Here is a 21,289-nt window from a genome sequence, read left to right as displayed (position 1 = left end):
TTCCTTCATTCTGTGCCACCCCCTGGTGGTCAGTGCATGTCATAGCAAGCGATTGAACTCCCGGTCTCCCGGTCAAACTCCTGAGGGGACACTTTGCATATTAGCCTTTTTGGAATACTACTCAGACATAAGAAAAGATGAAATACTGCCATTTATGGTTCTTAAAAATATTGTACTAAGCGAAATAAGTCAAACAGAAGAAGTAAAAAAACCATAGGATTTCACTCATATGTTGGATATGTAACTTAAAGCAACAAAGGAACTAACAAGAAAAGCAAACAAACAAAAACTCATAGACACAGATAACAGTATGGTGGTTACCAGAGGGAAGAGGTTTGGGGAGTAGTAAAGGGTAAATGTGATCAAATATACAATGATGGAAGATTTGGCTTTGAGTGATGGACACATAATGCAATATATAGATGATGCATCATAGAATTGTACACTTGAAACCTATGTAATTTTATTAACCAAAGTCACTATAATAAATGTAATTAAGAAAAGATTTTCTCTTTGTCTTTAACCTTTGGCATTTTAATTATGATGTGTCTTAATGTAGAGCTTTTGGGTTTATGTTTATTTCCTTCTACAAGTTAGAGAAGTTTCAGTTATTATTTCTTCAAATAGGTTTGCAATTCCTTACTGTCTTTTTTCTCCTTTCTGGTACTCCTATAATGCCAATTTTGTTGTACTTTATATTGTCCCAGAGGTCTCTTAAACTATCCTCATTTAATTTTTTTTTTTCTTTTTGCTGTTCTGATTGGTGTTTTCGGCTACCTTATCTTCTGAATCACTGATTTGATCTTCTGTTTCATCTAATTACTATTGATTACTTCTAATGTATTATTCCTTTTAGTAATTGTATTCTTTATTTATGACTGGCTCCTTTTTATGTTTTTTACCACCATTTTTATGTTTTATGTTACATTGTTAAACTTCTTACTGAGTTATTCTACTCTTTCCCTAAGTTCATTGAGCATCCTTAGAACCAGTGTTTTGAACTCTGCTTCTGGTAGATTGCTGGTTTTCATTTTGCTTAGTTATTTTTCTGGAGTGTTGTTCCTTTCTTTTCTTTAGACAGGTTTCTTTGTCTCCTCATTTTGGCTAACTCCCTGTGTATATGTCTATCTATGTGTTTGTTTCTAGTTAGATCTGCCATGTCTCCTAGTCTTGGTAGAGTTGCCTTATGTAGTAGGTATCCTGTGGAGGCCAGTGGTGCAATCTCCCAAGTCACCAGAGCCAAGTAAATAATAATGCATGTGTTATGATCATGTTTGCACTTTGTCAGTAGTAATCATCTGTACATTTGGATTATGTCATCTTAATTTATTATAGTCTTTACTATCTTTTTGTAAGCACAATGCTCATTAGTTTTATAAGTAAATTGTATGCTCTGGAGTTTCTTATACTGGGAACATATTCATATAAATTTTTTTACAAAATAGTTGGTTAATACGGACAAAGTCTATGTTACTGAAGATAGCTGAACTTAAAAAATATTTGTTGATATCAGCTCCTACCAAGATCTCAGAAAGTTCTATTTTATATAAAGTACTATGGAAATCAGAAAAATGTCTTCTGTTATTGGTGTTCAGTTCTAATATCCATGTTCTAGTTAACTTCTGGGCAGCAAAGCCCACTTGCACCTTATAATTTGTGATAACTGTTATCTCTTAAATTATTAATAATAATATTTTGCTTCTTCAATACAGGTAATGGATTAGGAATTAGGATTGTGGGTGGTAAAGAAATTCCTGGACACAGTGGAGAAATTGGAGCCTATATTGCCAAGATTCTTCCTGGGGGAAGTGCAGAACAGACAGGGAGACTTACAGAAGGTAAGAAAAAGGATGTCAAATAAAATATATGAACTCACTAAATATGAAGAAATTTAATATATAAATTTTCTATTTTTTTTTTACTGTCTGGGAAAGATTTTTCTTATGGTTAATTGTAAAATTCTTATGTAGTAATAAAGAAGATATGTCCATAACTATATTCACTTTATGTTCAATTGCATTGTCCTTTTGACAAGTGGTTTACTATGGGAATATGTTGTTTAAGAAACAGTAATTAGTCAAGATTTTTTACTGACTGGAGCAATAGTATAAATAAAAGGTACGTCAGTTGTAGAGATTGTTTCATAAATTACAAGAAAAATAATATTGAAATCAGGGCCATAATGATTCAGTACACATTAAAGTCAAGTCAGCAAATTATGGACAACCCAAGTACAAAATCCATCTGTTGCCTGTTTCTGTAAACATTGTTTTATTGGAGCTCAGCCAAAATCATTAATTTATATGTTGATCATGGGTGTTTTCCCACTACAATAGCAGAACTGTATTCACAACAGAGATAGTAGGTCTACAAAGCCTAAAACATTTACTCTTTGATCCTTTATATAAAAAATTTGCCAACTCCTGTTCTAGGTACTGTCTACTTTAGGTAACATTCACCTTGTTATGTCATAATCATTTTAAAATAATGAACCTTACAAATGTACCTAATGTCCCATAAAATATATATTTGATCAGTTTCTTTCACTAAAATATTACAGCTTAATTTTCAAAATGCATAATGATAATTTTAACTTGTCTATTAGATGATACAGTCATTTGCATTTTCCAAACCATAGCACAGATAATAGTTTGGAAGTTTTCAGTGATATTGTTTATAATGAACATTTTTTATCATAATGTAGCCTCAACCTATTCTTTGATTTTTGCTCTAAATTAAATATTTAGTTGAGAAAGTGTTTTTTGTCATTTTAGAGTTTAATAAAATGTTGCCTGTTACTGTTTAATTTTTAATTATGTTAAAATTATTTATTTTAATTGTCTTTAGTGGAATGTATTGGAACCCACCAAAAAGTTTCTGGATATTTTTATAGACTATTAGAATAAACACAAACTTGAGGAAACAGTGTTCTGCTGGAAAGTGTCTGCACATCTCTTCCCAACTTCACATTCAGTGTCATGACATTATTGCTTGAATTGGCCCTACTGAGAGTATTTAGAGCATGGGAATAGGCAGATGCTATACATCAGGCCATTTTGTTTGTTTGTTTGCTAGTTTGCTAGTTGGTTGTTAGAATGCCAGTATACCAGAATATCACCAAATATGTAGCTATTCTAATGGTATTCATAAAGCAAAAACATTAGAAGAGTTAGCCAGATAGATAAATGGACTAGACTGTATGAATCAAGATAAAATAATTATGAGCAAATCACTTGGTCTGTATGAATTGTCTCTGACTGTCATCCTGTCATACCCAATGCTACTCTTTTGCTGTTGCTAGTTAAGATACAGGAACTGAGACTCATGTTTAAGGATGGTAGTGTTATGATTGCTCTCATATAGCATACTCCAGAAGAAATGAATATGCTATTTTATTTTAAAACTAGAGGCCCAGTGCACGAAATTCATGCATGGGGGTGTGTCCCTCAGCCCAGCCTGCACCCTCTCCAATCTGGGACCCTTTGAGGGATGTCCAACTGCCCGTTTAGGCCCGATCCTACCAGGGCAGTCAGACATCCCTCTCACAATCCAGGACTGCTGGCTCCCAACTGCTCGCCTGCCTGCCTTCCTGATTGCCCCTAACTGCTTCTGCCTGCCAGCCTGATCACCCCCTAACCATTTCCCTGCCAGCCTGATGGATGCCTAACTGCTCCCCTGCCAGCCTGTTTGCCCCTAACTGCCCTCCCCTGCAGGCCTGGTCACCCCTAACTGCTCTCCCCTGCAGGCTTGATTGCCCCCAATTGCCCTCCCCTGCTGGCCTGATCGCCCACAACTGCCCTCCCTTGAAGACCTGGTCCCTCCCAACTACCCTCCCCTGCTGGCCAATTTGTGGCGGCCATCTTGTGTCCACATGGGGGCAGCCATCTTTTGTGTTGGAATTTCATTCAATTTACATATTATTCTTTTATTAGATAGGATTAGATAGGATAGAGGCCTGGTGCATGGGTGGGGGCTGCTGGTTTGCCCTGAAGGGTGTCCCAGATCAGGGTGGGGTTCCCTTGGGGCATGGGGCGGCCTGGGTGAGGGGCCTGTGGTGGTTTGCAGGCTGGCCATGCCCCCCCCCCCCCCCCGTGACCCAAGCGGAGGCCCTGGTATCTGGTATTTATTTATCTTCTATGATTGAAACTTTGTAGCCTTTAGTGGAGCCTAGCCTCCTGCTTGCTCCATGGTCGCAGCCATTTTTGTTGGGATTTATTTATCTTCTATAATTGAAACTTTGTAGCCTTGAGCAGGGCAGGCGGGAAGCTTGGCTTCTTCCATTGCCGGGGAACCCAAGCCTCCTGCTCACTCCATGGCCGCAGCCATCTTGGTTGGGTTAATTTGCATACTCACTCCTTATTGGCTGGTGGACGTGGCTTTTGGGTGTAGCGGAGGTACAGTCAATTTCCATATTACTATTTTATTAGATACGATAGAATTTTCAGCAATGACTGTGCATGATATTATTTGAAAGAGATATGAGAATGATTTCAAGATAAAATTACCCTTCTTTATACTTACATGCTGGAAATTGGCAAGTGCTACAAATTGAGATGATTTTAAACAATTTCAACAAAGCATACTGTGATGAAGTAATGCTCCTTGTACTTTGTAGCTTATGTGGCCATTTAGGTTCATAGATTTAAATTAAAATGAGATACAATATAAACTTATTCAAGAGAGAAAATTGAAGTGTACCTTTGATTTTACAAACCAAGGACTGCCACTGATTAGAGTCCAGTTCTTGCATAACCCACATGCATAATTTTTTATTGATAATTTCTAGCTTTGCTTCATTCTTAGAACATAGATAGTTTTTCTATTAGGTTTATGATATTATTTTAACTGTCAAAAATAGAGCCTGACTTTGAAACATGTAATATTTTGAGGAGTAACTTTGACATGTAATAAATCATTTACTTTCTTCCATCCATGTGTTCTATACCACCGGGCTGCCAGAGGCCATCAGGCCAAATGTCTATCCATAAGCATTCACTGTGTTTAGACCAGTACACTCTCTTGTTTTATATATGTACTAGAGGCCCATTGCACGAAGAGATTCATGCAATAGGCCTTCCTTCCCTTGGCTTCCAGCACCAGTTTTCCTCCAGCACCTGGGACCCAGGCCTTCGCTCCGGCCAGAGTTTGCCATCTTCATCTTCACTGCAGCCGGAGTGCTGCTCCTGTAGATCCCTTTGCCCCCCGCCCTCCCTCTCATAGCAGGCGTCCTGCCCCGTCCGGCCACTCCATGGCTGGAGCAGCTGGGCGGCCGCCATCTTTGTCCTTCTAATTTGCATATTCCCTCCTGATTGACTGGTGGGTGTAGCAGAGTCATGGTCAATTTGCATGTTTCTCTTTTATTAGTGTAGATGTATGTGTGTGTGTGTATTATAAACTATTATGTGTGTAGTTATATATATTCTTATATATAGTTGTTAATATTTATATAATTTATGTTTTGTTCATAATTATGTGTTTCATTTATACATGATATCTTTAGTGTCCTCAGCCTCAAAACCCTAATAGATTATTACAAAATTTCAAAGTAGTAGATTGGTTGAGGCACAACTCTTATTTTTATGCCTGATGTGATGCCTGATTATTATTTCTATAATAATACCAATTTTTTATCAATGGATTTTTTTTTAATTTTTCAAATACTTTTCATCACATTTGATTTTTTTAAAATTTATTTATTGAAGCTAATAAAAATGGGTAAATTTCCACAGTATGAAGTTCATTCTTTTCTAAGAAAAAATTATATATATGAATAGATAGTTAGATGTTTGTGTTTTTGTGACTTAATTTCTCCATCTATATAATGAATACCAGGTAAACACAAGGGTTGATTTGATCTCTTCTGAGTATATCTTTATGCTTTTATGAATACAAAAGTATATAGACTGAGCCTTTATGATTCAATATTTTCTAACAGCTGATTTAATACATGACTGACAATTGGGTGACTATAGAATTCATTAACTCTACATTTTTCTCCTCAAAACTATGAAGCTATTGATCAGAAACAGTTTGACTCCACTGTTTTTTCTAAGTCTGGTCATTTCTCCTATAATAGGCTTCACAGACTCCTTATGTTCAGACATGTTAATACTCTTGCAGTACTACATTGCTTAGACTCTGTTAATTTTTGAACAGCAAGAGTATTTTCCAGTTTTTTATCCTCTGGATTTAAAGCATACTAACCAATCATGTAGGTTTTCTGATGTTCATAAGCCAAATGCTATTCTGAAAGTACTCTCCTTATGTAACTAACATTAAATGGATAAGAAAAAAAAAATCCCAAGTATGCTTTCTGAGTCACTCCTATGGTTATTTTTTGAAAGAAAATTTTTATTCAACCTCTTTTTGAAAAATTTTTCTGAACAAGGCTGTCTGTCTTGTTAAATAATTTAGGAGAATTTTGTGTTTCAGAATGCTGAGAATTAGCAATAATTATTACTCTACTCAATAAATTAGGCTACATTCAAGAAATTAGTTTTAAAACATTCCTAAAAATAAAACCAATCTTTCAGATTAAAAAAAATTCCTAATATTACTTTGTATGTCATCCCCTAAAATAAAAAAAAGACAAACCAAGAGTGTTCCATTAATCAAAATTTCCTGAACCAATCTTTTAGCATTATCACAATCTGCAATGCTTTTCTGAAGGAACTCAGGCAGTCAGGTCCTGGGGGGATCCTATCTTCCAATATCTTAAATTTTATTTTCCAGGAACATTTAGTAAACATTCTTAGTTAAATACTGGACAAAGAATGATCTTTTCCTACCTATCATTTTTCCTTTTAAAAGATAGAATCAGTTTTTTTCTATTGAGAAAATGAAGACAAAAGATCTGGAGAATTAAACTACAAATCTAATTAAGTTCTAAAGTGCCATTCCTTGCTTTTTGCTTTAAGATTAAAATTTTAACTATTTTAGACTAATAGTGTCCAGGCTGTGAAATGTTCAACATTGGGGATTTAAATGGTATCTGATATCTTTTCATTTTGGACCTTTGATATTGTCACTTTGAACTAATTTGAGCATCTAAAAGCACACTCAAACATATGGACTTTGAATGTATATTTACAGCTTGCCACTTCCATTTTAATTCCTTAGAGAAATCATTATAAACCTTATTTGTATTATAGTATCAAAACAAATTCAGTATACTCAACACTTTAAATGGCCTCAAAAAATTAGATGCTTCCTCTGTAATAAACTTACTTTTCTCTAGACTCTTTCTCTGGTGAAACTTACTGAATATCATTACAATCTTAGGAAGTTTTGAATTTATGACATGCTTTAAAAATCCCATGTTCATTAATTCATATTACCTTGTGTGTACTCCCATTTTTCTCAGATCAAAGTTCCAACCATCTCCAAATTTGGGAAGTCCATAACACAATTCTCATCTCATGACAAGCCCATACTTTACTTTTTATCTGACAAAGACCCGGCTCAGTTCTTCCTGGTGCTCCATACCACATTGTGCATATCTCTGTTGTATCCCTTAACGCTGAATTCTTTCGTTCTGCATATTCAATTTCCTACCATAGTGCCTAATAAAACAAGATTTCAGCAATATACATAGAAAGGAGTGATAAAGAATTCCTTTTCGCTTAGAAGAATTGGGTGCTTATTAAGATGTCATTCCTCATAGGGTCATGTGAAGCAAATAAAATGATACACGGAGTCACACTCTAGTATTTGTAAAGAGCCATGCACACTTAAGACAGCATCGATATTTGGTAATAACTTTTGATTATTTTTCAAAAAAGATGTGCAAAATGGAAGCTGTTTCCTCTGGATACAGGTTCTTAAAACTTTTAGATTAACTGCTCATTAATTTACATAAACTTTTTTTGGTCTTTCTTTTTTTTTGCTTTGAATTTAAATTCAAATCTCGGGAATGGGGATAGGAATTTGGATTGTTACTGATAGAGGAAAACCCCTCCAATCTGGAAAACGTAGCACCACTTCCCTGTGCAGTGCAAAGTGTACGAAGTGGGGTTTCTCTGGCAGTTTTCTAGCCCACAGTCTCCCCAGTCATTGTGTTTGCTGGGTGGTTGAGATAGAGTGAGGGGTACAAAACACAGGAATTTTAAATTAGAAATTAAAATCTGTTTCCCCATGGATGCAGAGAGTGGGATGGTGAGAACCTGGGGCTGGAGGGGGTCGATGAGGGGAAAAAGGGGACATATGTAATAGTTTCAACAATAAAGATAAATAAATAGTAAATAAATAGAATCTCAATTTCAACTCAAGGTAGTGTTATCGGAGAATTGTGTGGATTACCTTTCTCTGTTGCTAGTGGGAGTAGGGTTCTTGGGGTGCCATTGGAATAAGAATTTCCAGAGGCCCCCACAGGATATGAGATGTGGTAGAAAGTTTTATTTGTGTGGAATTACATCCATCTGTTTCTGGTTCATTTGCACTTAAATGGTGAGTGTATTTTGCTCCCAGTCTTGTAGTTTTTACTGAAACAACTCAGAGGTTGATTTCTTCATTACATGGTAACCAAGAAAGTTAGGATCTGATGTTTACTAATTCATTAAAAGTGGATGTGATTTTCTTTAGTCTGAGCCCCTCCCAGTCAGGAAAATTGCCTTATAAGATTCACACAGCTTACTCACACTTTTCATCCCTTGAGTGGGGCTGAGGGAGCTTCTTGGAATTTGTGGTTTGATGTATGAAATGTAACACTTAATCAACTGCTGACTTGTTCTTTATATTACAAATGTCGAGTGTACAAAAAAAAGAAATTGGAGAGAATAATATGGCAAACAGCTATGTACCCAGCTTACTATATTGTCTTAATATTTTGCTGTATTTTTTCATATTTTTAGAAAAGATAAGTACCTATAAATTGATTCTGAAGTCTCCTGTAATCACCACACCTCTCCCAAACCTCTCTTTGTGCGCCAGAATAAACCACCAGACTTAATGCTCTTACTTTTCTTTATAATTTTATGTATGTATTCATAAACTACATAAGCATTCATTTTATGAAATTTTGTTTATTCATTTTTTATTTATGAAATTTTATACAAATATCTATCCACTTTTTTAGTTACATAACATTTATGAGATTTATTCAAGTGGTATATGTAGCTCTAGTTCATTTATTTTAGCTAAGGGGCAGAATTCTATTATTGCATGTCTCAACTACAGTTTAATTTAAACATTCTCTGGTTATTTTGGTTATATATGAGGATTTTTTTCTTTATGCTACTCAAACAATACTATAATTAATTTTCAAAGTAGTCTCCTTGTTCATATATTCAGGATTTCTTGTATAAACAAGTTACATTTCTGAGTTATAATGACTATCTTATTAGGTGATGTAGGAAATGTTGTGTGGTTTCTTCAACAATAGTTGGTGTTTCCAAATTGCTCCCCAAAGTGGTATATTATGTATTTTTACATTCATCAGTAGTAAATTAGTGTTTCTCTACATCTCTGTCCCTCTTTCTCTACATTTGCTTTTTTTAAGATAATGTGCCATGGTATACTATTGTCATTTCACTTCCCTTCCCTTCAGTAATGTTGAGTATGATACTATTTTATTACTCTTGTTACCTCTTGTGTTTTCTCAGCTGTGATTTGCTGTTTCTTTTGCCTATTTTTTAAAAATGGATTTTTACAAATGATGGTTTATGTATTTTAAATTGAATTTAGGGAGTCTTTATATATAGTGAACATAATCCTTTGTCAAGTATGTAGGCTGTAAATACCTTCTTCCAGTATGTGGGTTGTATATTTAGTTCCTGGTTTTGTTTTGTTTTACAGAAGTCAATTTTTTCATTTTGTTTCTATTACGGTTTATAAATATTCTATATCATTTAAGAAGTTCTTCTTGCCCTAAAGTCTTTAAAATACTTATGAGTTCTTTGTTCTAGCCTGCTGGTCTGTCTATCCTTATATCAATGTCACACTGTTTTAATTCTATCTTTATATTAAGTTTTTACAGATAGTAGGTGACTTTACTGTAATACTGTTTTTTAAAATTCGCTTGAGACAATTATTGACCTTTGATCTTGCATGTACATTCCAGAATCAGCTTGTCAATTTTCATGAAAATCTCTGTTGAAGTTTGATGATGATTATATTGAGGATATAGATTAATTTGGAAAATAAAGGTTTTATATTGAGTCATGACTATTTGAGTTTTCAGTAGGTTCATAATGCTGGACCTTTGTTCAACCTAAAGATGTAATCATTGCATTCTGAATAAATACAATAAAGTTAGAACATTAAAAAAACAAACACATAGCAATTGTTAAATTTAATAATAATAATTTTACAACTTATAACATTATATCTCTAGAAAAGGCAAAGTAGAAAATATAAATAAAATAAAATTTTGTTTAAGAAATATAATGGGCCAAATCTAATCATTAATGTGTATTTTTTTGACTATTTTTTATTTAATTACTGGATTTCTTGAATTTATTCTCTAAATTGTGTTTTCCTGGTATTGTGTATCATGATATCATAATTGTGAAATATTATATGAGCATGATACTTCTTTTTTTAAATTTAGAAGAAACTGAGGTCCACGTGGAGCCTCTTTCTTGAAGAGACACATGGACTTCTGGCCTGGTCAGCTATTTATTTACTTGAATACACATTTGCCCTTTAGCAATGCATACAGGCAGATCAAAGCTAAGCAGAGTCGTGCCTGGTTAGTACTTGGATGGGGCATGATACTTTTAAAATTCAAAAATTTTATAACAATAAATGTATAAGAACTAAACATCTTTTAGCCAATGAACCAAAAACAATTATTTGTTTATATTGATAGGTTGTCCAACTGGAAGTTACTTTAATAAAGTACTGTGAAGATAACATATTTATATTATTGGTAGTATTGGTAAATAAATCAAATTCATTTGGAAAATTTTTGGAAAGCTGTTTGGCGCTAAGATAGGAATGTAGTGTTGGGATCTGAATGTAGTTTCAAGAACCTTCTTAATGAATCAGTGGGAACAGAGGAGAGCAAAGAGTTAAAACCAGTGATAACCAATGTTTGCTTATGGATTTAGCCAGACTTATATGGAAAGTTAAGTTCTCACAGGCCATTAGGGATAGAAAGAAATGAGTTCATCTTTGTTTGTCCATATGCTGTTCTGTGAGGAAATGTGCCTGTATTAATAATTCTACCTCATGGATATGTTTAAATTTGTTGTTTCAATGTAGGTGATATTGGTCCAGCTAGCTAGCTCTTATTAAGGATGAAGTTGACATGGTTTCGGGCAAGAAATCATGGTTGGATTTATGGTTGAGGATCCGTGTTGGAATGAAGGTGAGGTTAGCTGTCTTTAAGGTGGTCGTTTTGACTTTGGAAGTTGGCCTCTGGAACTCCCTGTCATGAAGAAGTCTACAGTAGAAGAGCTAATTCCAGAAGTATTACTAGAAGACACACTGCTGTGTAACTTAAGGGAGAATGTTCCTAGGCAAGAAAGTCTCTATTTCTGCTTATGCTTTTTTGGCATATGTTACAGATGGCATGGCAGTGATCAAGGTTGGCGACCAAGAAACACACCACACAGATGAGTGAGCTTCCTTGTTCTTGTTCCAGGGGGATAACCAGGTACGGATTGGTAATTAGCATGAGATTTCTCACAATTCCCGCAAGTTGGTGTGTTAGGTACACGTGACACAAGAGCATACTTTATGTTAATACAAAGGTTTTCTAATAAATATTTAGGTTAACTATCTTCTGGGGAGAAAATATAAAATTTGGGTACCTGGACTTATAGGTTGTAATATATTATTTTTAGAATGCAGTGATCATACTTTGTCAGGATATTAATGATTAGCTATATTGCCAAGACAAATATTTATTTTTAAATTTATCAGAAGAAAAGTATGTTTGAGTTATAATATTTCTGATAAGAACAGAAAGAAAACTGAATAATTGAGTTGATTTACGCATTTTTAGTATGTGTAATACTCCAAACTTTCATTTTATTGTTTTTATCAACAAGGGTGACATACCTTGAAATATTCATGTATGTTCTAGTGATACTGCTTTTGTACTTAAATTTCTGGATTTTTCTAATCAATAAGCCATAGAACAAGCTGCATTTTGTTTGTGGGTGAACGTGGAATGGTTATTTTTGAAGCAAGGATGCTGAACACTAATATCCATACCAAATCTCCAACTGCCAATGCTATAGCATCTCTGATATATAGAGAAAGTGTTTTTAAAGTCTGGTATATCAATATCAAGATTTAAATTCAGCTCTGGCACTTAATGTCAGGATAACTTGTTTAACTTTTGGTATCTTGGTGTTCTCCTTAGGAAATTGGGATAATAATAGTCTGCAAAGTTGTTATCAGAATTAGAAATAATGTTTCAGAAACATGTAATATAGTGTTTACCATGGTGTTTCATGTAAGTGGTGAAAAGACTGTGCTTCCTTCACTTTGAAGGTCTTTGATGGTGAGAACATTTGCTATGCTAAGCTTGAATTCTGTGTCCCCCATATCTGTACATGCTTGGATAACTGACCATGGCCATGTCTGCATTCTGAACTACAGGCACATAGGTTATTTATAATGGAAACAACACTAAACTTGAAATCGGAAGACTCTGAATCAATGCCATTTTCATGACTTTAGGCAAGTTACTTACGTTTCTGAGACTCCTTTTGTGTCATCTGTACAATTAAGAGGTTTCAACCTATCTCACCTGTCTCGAAGGGTTAACAGTGAGTGTGAAAGAGGCTGGTGTTTTGTGTGTGCTTTGTTAAGAGCACTAACATGGCTATAGGAGCTATTTTTGTTGAGGAGAGATATTTTCATAGATGACTATTAATCCTATAAATTTTAGGCTTTCTGTAAGGGAATCTTGAAATACCAGAGGTATGTGCTATAATGGCATATTATTTAAAATATCAGACATAAATAAATAAAAAGTAGATGAAAATGCCTGAAGTGATTAAACCATTTATCATATAACGATGTGACCTCCTCACTGTAAAACTATAGTTTTGGCTAATCTTTAAAAATGGTTCTAGGGTCTCAGACCCAACCTCAGTGCTGTGTAGGTTCTCGCAGCCGCTCCCTAGGTTTCCTCCAAAGGACCACCTCAGGGATTCCTTAGTAAGTGTCGGAGGCCTCTGGAGAAAGGTCCATTTCAGCCCTTGTAGGAGTCAGAGCCAGCGGGTCACAGGGCAGGGGGTGGGACGCTCCGTGGACACTTCCCTTTCACAAATAAATAAATAAATAAATAAATAAATAAATTTTTCTAAATTTCTTTTTCTTAACAAAATATTAATCAGGAAATCTCATGCTCTGATTAAAACCTGTGGACATGCATACAATTGAATATCTGTTCATGTAATTCCCATGGTCTATTAGTCACTGAAAATATATCTGAACAGAATCATGGCATAGGTGCCAGATGTCTGGGTCCCAGTGTCTGGACCAATCTTTCTCAGTTCGTTTTGTGTGTGACTTTTGAAAAATCACAGAAACTCATTTGGTCTTCAGTGTTAAATGTGAGTGATCCTCCACAAGACCCTTCCACAATGCATACTTTGGAGCCATTTCACTGATGAAAGTTGTGGGGAAGAGATTAAGCCTTGAGAAGAAACATATAGTTAAGGTTTAGAAGGGGGAGGTGAGAGAATGGTATGTGAGGCATGATAAGCTGGGTGTGTTACATGATGGAAATTCAGTCACTGGAGTTAAGAATTTGAGGTTAATTAGATGGGATTAATAAAAAGAAGAAAAAAGATCCGAATGGATAAATTATGACACTAATAAAGCTTAAGTTTCAGGTCTTCTCCATCAATAGTACACATATTTCTTAGAAGCTTCTCTTTACAGGAAGCTTCTAAGAAATATGTGATGTTTGTGGAGCTAATCAGATTTTTAAGATTTGTAATTTTTTGTGTTTTCTTTTGTCCTTTTAATGAATATTCACTTGTATCTAGTATTATGTCCATAATTTTAGATTATTTTTTACAGTTGCTTAAGCTTCAGGCCTTACACAACTTGAATTCATCCCTGTAGTAGATGTCATATCTTATTTGGAAAAAGACATTGAGGTTCATACAGCAGAATTACAAGAAACTGCTGATGTGCAGTAACAACATAATGGAAAGGCAGATAGGAGTGATAGATTGATGTGGAGTAGATGTAAGATTATTAGGAATACTGGACATAATAAAGACTGCAAATGGATCAAAACATTTATTCAGTAGCCTGGCGGGTGTTGCTCAGTGGTTGAACATCAACCTATGAACCAAGAGGTCATGGCTCAATTCCTGGTCAGGACATATGCCCGGGTTGTGGGCTCTATCCCCAGTGTGGGGCATGCAGGATCAATGATTCTCTCTCATCAGTGATATTTCTATCTCTCTCTCCCTCTTCCTTCCACTCTATAATTGATTAAAAATGTATTTTGAAAAACCACATTTATTCAGTAACTTCAGAAAACATTTATTCTGTACAAGTATATCCTAGAAATGATATAGAATAATAGGATTCTATCTTGTATTCAAGGTGCCTTCAGCCTGGAAATGCAGAGGATAGATGTTCTTTAAGCCATCTATAATAATTATATAGTATCTTTGAATAAAAAATAAACAAAATATAAAAACTTAACTTTTTATGCACAGCAATTGACCAAGTTGTAATATTTCCAGTGATAACCTCTTGGGTTATGGTAAAAATAATTCCCCCTTCTTTGTCAAAATAAATATTTTATTTTCTTATATTATATATAAGTATATTTGAATTTTATTTTTGTTCTTAAATTTTGATTGGGAGATTTTACAACTGTATCAGAAATATAATTTTTTTGTCTGATTTTATACATGATTTAAAGTTACACCTCAATAATCAAGGCAAAGTTCTGCATATTTTATTTGTCAGGTAATCTAATAAAATGGAATTTATATTATCCTTATGTATGTGCTCAATAGAAATGATGATGATTTTGCCATTAGTTCAGATAGCTCCTGCATTTATTAGGAAACAATTTTCCTAGTATAAAGTGATGATATTTTAGGTTAAAATGTATTTTCTTAGTAGTAGGATCCATTTAAATAACATTAAAAATGGATCAGTACAGAATGCATGAATGTAAAAAAAGGTTAAGAACATAAAGGTAAAGTCCTTAATGATTCACTAGGGATACTTAAAGCAGAGGAGGCAGTAGTTAAGCATTTCTCATACACAGTTGTGTGATTTATCCTAGCTTCCTATGCCCATTCAGTTAACTATAAATCTCTTTCTAATCATGAGAGCATTTTCAGATTAGTCTGTTACTATTAGCTGCTCATGGTATTCTTCAGATTTGATGGTATTAATCTGTTAATGTCATTTAATTAGAAAGTCAATAAAAAATTCATTCTGAGTTTGTTTTTTTAAGCCTCACCTGAAGATGTTTTTCCATTGATTTTTAGAGAGAGGGAAAGACAGAGAGAAATATCGATGTCATAGAAACACATCAACTGGTTGCCTTCAGCATACCCCACAATGGGAGCCCAGTCCAGAGAGGAGCCTGCAACTGAAGCATGTTTTCTTGACCAGAATGGAACCCGGGACCCTTCAGTCTGCAGGCCAATGCTCTATCCACTGAGTCAAACTAGCTAGGGCCATTCTGAGTAGTTTAAAAAAATAGATTGGGAAATTAAACTAAGAAAAGCTTATAAATTTATGAATTATAATCTACTTTGGATTAGATGATTATATTACACTAGAGGCTCGGTGCACAAAATTTGTGCACAGGGGCGGGGTGTCCCTCAGCCCAGCCTGCACCCTCTCCAATCTGGGAACCCTTGAGGGATGTCCGACTGCCCCTTTAGGCCCAATTGGATCGGGCCTAAAGGGACAGTCAGACATCCCTCTCACAATCCAGGACTACTGGCTCCCAACTGTTTGCCTGCCTGCCTTCTTGATTGCCCCTAACCACTTCTGGCTGCCAGCCTGATCACCCTCTAACCACTCCTCTGCCAGCCTGATTGATGCCTAACTGCTCCCCTGCCAGCCTGATTGCCCTAATGCTCTCCCCTGCAGGCCTGATCACCCCCAGCTACTCTCCCCTGCAGGCCTGGGTCCCTCCCAACTGCCCTTCCTTGCAGGCCCGGTCACCCCCAACTTCCCTCCTCTGCCAGCTTGGTCACCCCTAACTGCCCTCCCCTGCAAGCTTGATTGCCACCAACTGCCCTCCCTTGCAGGCCTGGTCCCTCCCACCTGCCCTCCCCTGCTGGCCTGATCGCCCACAACTGCCCTCCCTTGCAGACCTGGTCCCTCCCCTGCTGGCCATCTTGTGGTGGCCATCTTGTGTCCACATGGGGGCAGGATCTTTGACTACATAGGGGCAGCCATCTTGTATGTTGGAGTGATGGTCAATTTGCATATTACTCTTTTATTAGATAGGATAGAGGCCTGGTGCATGGGTGGGGGCCGGCTGGTTTGCCCTGAAAGGTATCTCGGATCAGGGTGGGAGTTCCCTTGGGGTGTGGGGTGGCCTTGGCGAGGGGTCTGTGGTGGTTTGCAGGCCAGCCACACCCCCTGGAGACCCAAGCGGAGGCCCTGGCATCTGGGATTTATTTATCTTCCATAATTGAAACTTTGTAGCCTGCGCGTAGGCTAGGGCAGGCCAGGGTGGGTGGAAAGCTTGGCTTCCTCCATCGCCGGGGAAACCCAAGCCTCCTGCTCATTCTGTGGCCACAGCCATTTTTGTTGGGATTTATTTATCTTCTATAATTGAAACTTTGTAGCCTTGAATGGAGTCCACAGCCAGCCAGGGTGTGCGGGAAGCTTGGCTTCCTCCATTGCCGGGGAAACCCAAGCCTCCTGCTCGTTCCATGGCTGCAGCCATCTTGGTTGGGTTAATTTTTATACTTGCTCCTGACTGGCTGGTGGGCGCGGTTTGTTGGTGTAGCGGAGGTATGGTCAATTTGCATATTACTCTTTTGATATATAGGATACCTATCATTAGATAACTTAGTTATATTATTTTCTTGGGATCAATAAAATTTTACTGATCTACTCATACCCATTCTCCTGTCTCTATCAGCACATTATGTTTTAGTCTGTTTCAAATAACATATCGAATTCTAAACATCATAAACTATAGCCAAGGAGTGACTTTGACATCTATTCCAATCATTTCAGAAATTTTTGGAGTGGAGTACAAGATTATTTTAATGGTTATACTGATTACAAACAGAATCCTATCATGATAATATTTCTCAAGTTCAACCACAAATATGGCTAATTATATTCCCATATTTACCTTAGCTGTTCAAAAAGCATGAATTTACAAGAGTCTCTTTACTTTTTTTTTTTTTTCCTGTAACTACAATGTAATCAGTTCCAATCACTCTCTCATGTACTGGTGAGAATTTGAATAATTTGCTGTTTTCTGCCCCACAAGTTCTGGGGAAATTCCCAGTGAAGGTCTTAAACATTCTAGGACACTGGGGGTTGATCCTTGTACATTGATTCACACCACGGAGGGAGTAATGTCCAAGTCAGCAAAATTCCTGAGAGTGGGTGGCTCCCTTAACTGTGACCAACTTTTAATGAGACTAGTTCTGCCTAGGTTGAAAGCTACAGAATCTAGTGTCAACTTTTTTAATAGCACCACACAACTTTTTCTTTGAGGTAATTCCATCTTCCCTAAACTCTGTGAGAAAGCAGATGCTGCTCCCTACTACCTTTGCAACATCTAATCACTATGTTTGGGATATTACCTCCTTAAAACTAACTCTCTACCTCCTATTCCTTTCATTCATCCTACATTCTTTTCTCTTGTTTCTTCATTTTAATTAATACTCAACATGAGCTCTACAAATCTTTACAGATTTTAAATGTACAATGCCATGTTATCTACAGACACAAAGTTGTTTATCTAAAATTTATTTGTCTCGCAAAACTGAAATTTTGTACAAATTAATTAGAAACCATATCCCCCTTTCACATCCCTGGCAACCACCATTCTATTCTTTACTTCTGAGTTTGACTATTTTAGATACCTCATATGAATGTAACCATGCAGTATTTGTCCTTCTGTGACTGGATTATTTCACTTAGCATAATGTCTTCAAGGTTGATTCATGAGAAGATTTAAAAGATTTCCTCCTTTTTAAAAACTGATTAATATTCCATTGTATGCACAAACTACATTTGCTTTGTCTATTCATCTGTCAATGGATATTCAGTTATTTCCACAGTTTGGCTGTTTATATAACACTGAATGAACATGGGAGTGCTACTATCTCTTCAAGTTCCTGATTTCAATTTTGGGGAGAGATAAATACCCCAAAATGGAATTGCTTGATCATATGGTTTTTCTATTTTTAATTTTTAGGAAACGTCATACTATGTTCTATAGTGGCTGCACTGTATTGCATTCTAACAGAGTACAAGGGTTCCAATTTCTGATCTCCTCACTACGTATTAAATGTTGTGTTTTTGACAATAGTCATCCTAATAGATGTGAAATGATAAATCATTGTGGTTTTGATTTGCATTTCCCTAATCATTTGTAACACTAATCATTTGAGCAACCCTTCCTACATTATTTTGTGTTCCAGCATGGCCCTGCTTAATTTCTCATCAACATGCATGTAGAAATATGATACTGACTTTTTTTTCTGGGAGTGGAGTAGAGAAAATAGATAAAAGCTAATCAGCTTTTTTTTTTCCATTCATAATTGTTGTTATTTACCCACCATAAAATGATTTATCCACAACAGCTTTATATTTGTTCAGTAATATCTTCAATTATTGCAAGCCTGAGTCTTCAAATAATATTGTCATATAGATCATGAATACAATTTATAAATTAACTTTATTATAATTAAAATGACATTATAAATAATATATGTGTTCATTGTGCTATGTTTTACATATTTGACTACTTTATATTCAGGTGGTCTGACATGTATATTAATTGGTTGAATGAGTTTCCCTATTAACTGATACTAGCTTTGGCCTTAGAGACAATTAGATGGAGTTCATATCTCTTGTAATACCATTAACTAACTTTGTGATGTTAAAAAAGTCATGTTATGGCATATTTCATTTTTTAACATATTGTATAAAATACTAAAAGGAGAACATCTACAAGGATCTTGCATGATTTATAACAAGTTTATAAAATAGTTGTGAAGTGATTTTAAAACATTATATAATTTAATTTATGTATTCTTTCTTTGAAGACCTTTTTATTATTGACCATTAATAGTGCAAGATATGTGATAATTGATTTTCTTTACAATTAATTTTTATTATTAAAGCTAAATTTATTTTAGATCTATGAGTCTAAAAGTCATTGATTCCAAATATTTTCAATATACTTAGACTTAAAAAAGAAGTATGGATAAGCACAATTCTTAGTCTTTGATTTATCTTAAATAATTTTCTATTTAAAATGTGAGATTTTTTTGTTTTCTTTTTTATTGAATTTATTGGGTGATATTGGTTAATAATCATATAGGTTTTAAGTGTACGTTTCTATGATACATAATCTGTATTTTGCAGATGATTTGACCATGTAAAGTCAAATCATCTTCTGTCACCAGGTATTTGGCCTGCTTACCTTTTTTACTCCCCCCTCAACCCTCTTGCCTCTGGTAACCACCACACTGTTGTCTGTGTCTATGAGTTTCAGTTTTATATCCCACATATGAGTGAAATCAATGGTTCTTAGCTTTTTCTGACTGACTTATTTTGCTTAGCATAATTATTCATGGTAGACAAGACATAGAAACAGCCAAAGTGTCCTTCTATAGAACATTGGATAAAGACGATGTAGTACATATATACTATAAAATACTACTCAGCCATAAGAAAAGATCAAATACTGCCATTTGTGACAACATGGATGGATATTGAGAATTTTTAAATATGCAAATTAATTTCACCTCAGAATTATATATGTAAGCCATCCTTTGCTGATTTTAATGACTTTTTCTTTACAAAAAGTATGAGTGAAAGAAGAAACATGGAAAACAAATTGCTCAAAATCACACCCTAACTTAATGACAGTCAATATAGAACTTAACTTCAACAATTCTGAGCTATTTAAAAATATACCCAAGCTCTATAACATTTCCCTAAAGAACTCTCTCTCTTTATTTTTTTTTTAGTTCTCACCTAAGGATATTTTTTCCATTTATTTATTTTTTTTTAGTGGGAGGGGGAGAGAGAAAGAAAGAGAGAGAGAAACATCGATGTGAGAGAGACACATCAATTGGTTGCCTCCCATATGTGCCCCAACTGGGACCAGGGATCAATCTGCAACCCAGGTATGAGCCTTTGACCAGGTATCCAACCTGAGCCCCTTTAGCACAGTGGCCAGAGTATTTCTCTAAAGAACTCTTGTCAATAATCTGCCCAAGAATGAAAATGGAGTATATTATCATAGCATATACTTTTGCTTAACAATCTTTTTTATTTATTTTGCGCATATATGTATTCAATATAAAATATACAGTAGCTTAAAGAAAAAAAAAATAGAAAGTTACCCTAAATCTTCCACATATGTGTATTTAATAGTACTGAAATTTGGAAGAATATAAATTTGTAACATTTACATTAAAAAGTCTAATGAGCCCAGCTGGTGTGGCTCAGAAGTTGAGTGTCCTATGAACCAAGAGGTTGCAATTTGATACTGGTCAGAGCACAGAGCACATGCCTGGGTTGCTGACACGATCCCTAGTAGAGAGTGTGCAAGAGACAGCCAATCAATGATTCTCTCTCATCATTGATGTTTCAAGCTTTCTCTCCCTTTCCCTTCTTCTCTGAAATCAATAAAAATTCATTTTTTATAAACGCCTAATGAGTTTAATTCTATTATCATATTTATACTAAAAAGAGAATAAATTGTGACCTATCAAATTTTTTAAATGTATATTTCAATAAAATAAAATTTTGGTATTTTAGATTGAAAGCAACTTTGAGTTTAAATAGCATTAGCACTAGATACTTTGTCTGCATGGCTTACAAATGTAAATTGAATTTAGATTCAAACTATAGATTGGGTGTTTCAACCCCCAAGTTAACCATTCCAGGAACAAATGTAGCAATGCCCAGAGAAGATAAAGTAGGCTGGGTAATGCCATAGGAGCCCTGGACACCAAGACCAGCCAGAAGAAACTGAACAGCTACCACTGAGGACAGTGACAGGAAATGTGGGGGATGCAAAAAGAGAAAAATTATATGACATGATTCCTATGCTTGGAAGTTTTTGTATATATGGAAATAAAAGGTGTAGATAAGAAAAATAATTAAATAATTAAAAGCAAATGGAAAT

At 35.3% G+C, this 21,289-nt stretch overlaps 1 protein-coding gene across 6 annotated transcripts in view; it reads left to right on the top strand.

The window, feature by feature from the left end:
* PCLO (piccolo presynaptic cytomatrix protein) overlaps positions 1-21,289 on the top strand; it is a 309,161-nt gene that overhangs the window by 198,764 nt on the left and 89,108 nt on the right. For all 6 annotated transcript variants that reach the window (XR_013960307.1, XM_080663233.1, XM_080663234.1 and 3 more), the window contains exon 10: positions 1,713-1,838. Coding sequence is in view for 5 of the 6 variants with exons in the window: in XM_080663233.1 (XP_080519359.1) it covers positions 1,713-1,838 (126 nt within the window). In the remaining variant the exon portion in view is untranslated. The remainder of the gene's footprint in view (positions 1-1,712; positions 1,839-21,289) is intronic.

Source organism: Plecotus auritus, assembly GCF_963455305.1.
Source record: "Plecotus auritus genome assembly, chromosome: 4".
NCBI classification, from domain to species: domain Eukaryota; kingdom Metazoa; phylum Chordata; class Mammalia; order Chiroptera; family Vespertilionidae; genus Plecotus; species Plecotus auritus.
This window is presented reverse-complemented; position numbering and strand designations above follow the sequence as displayed.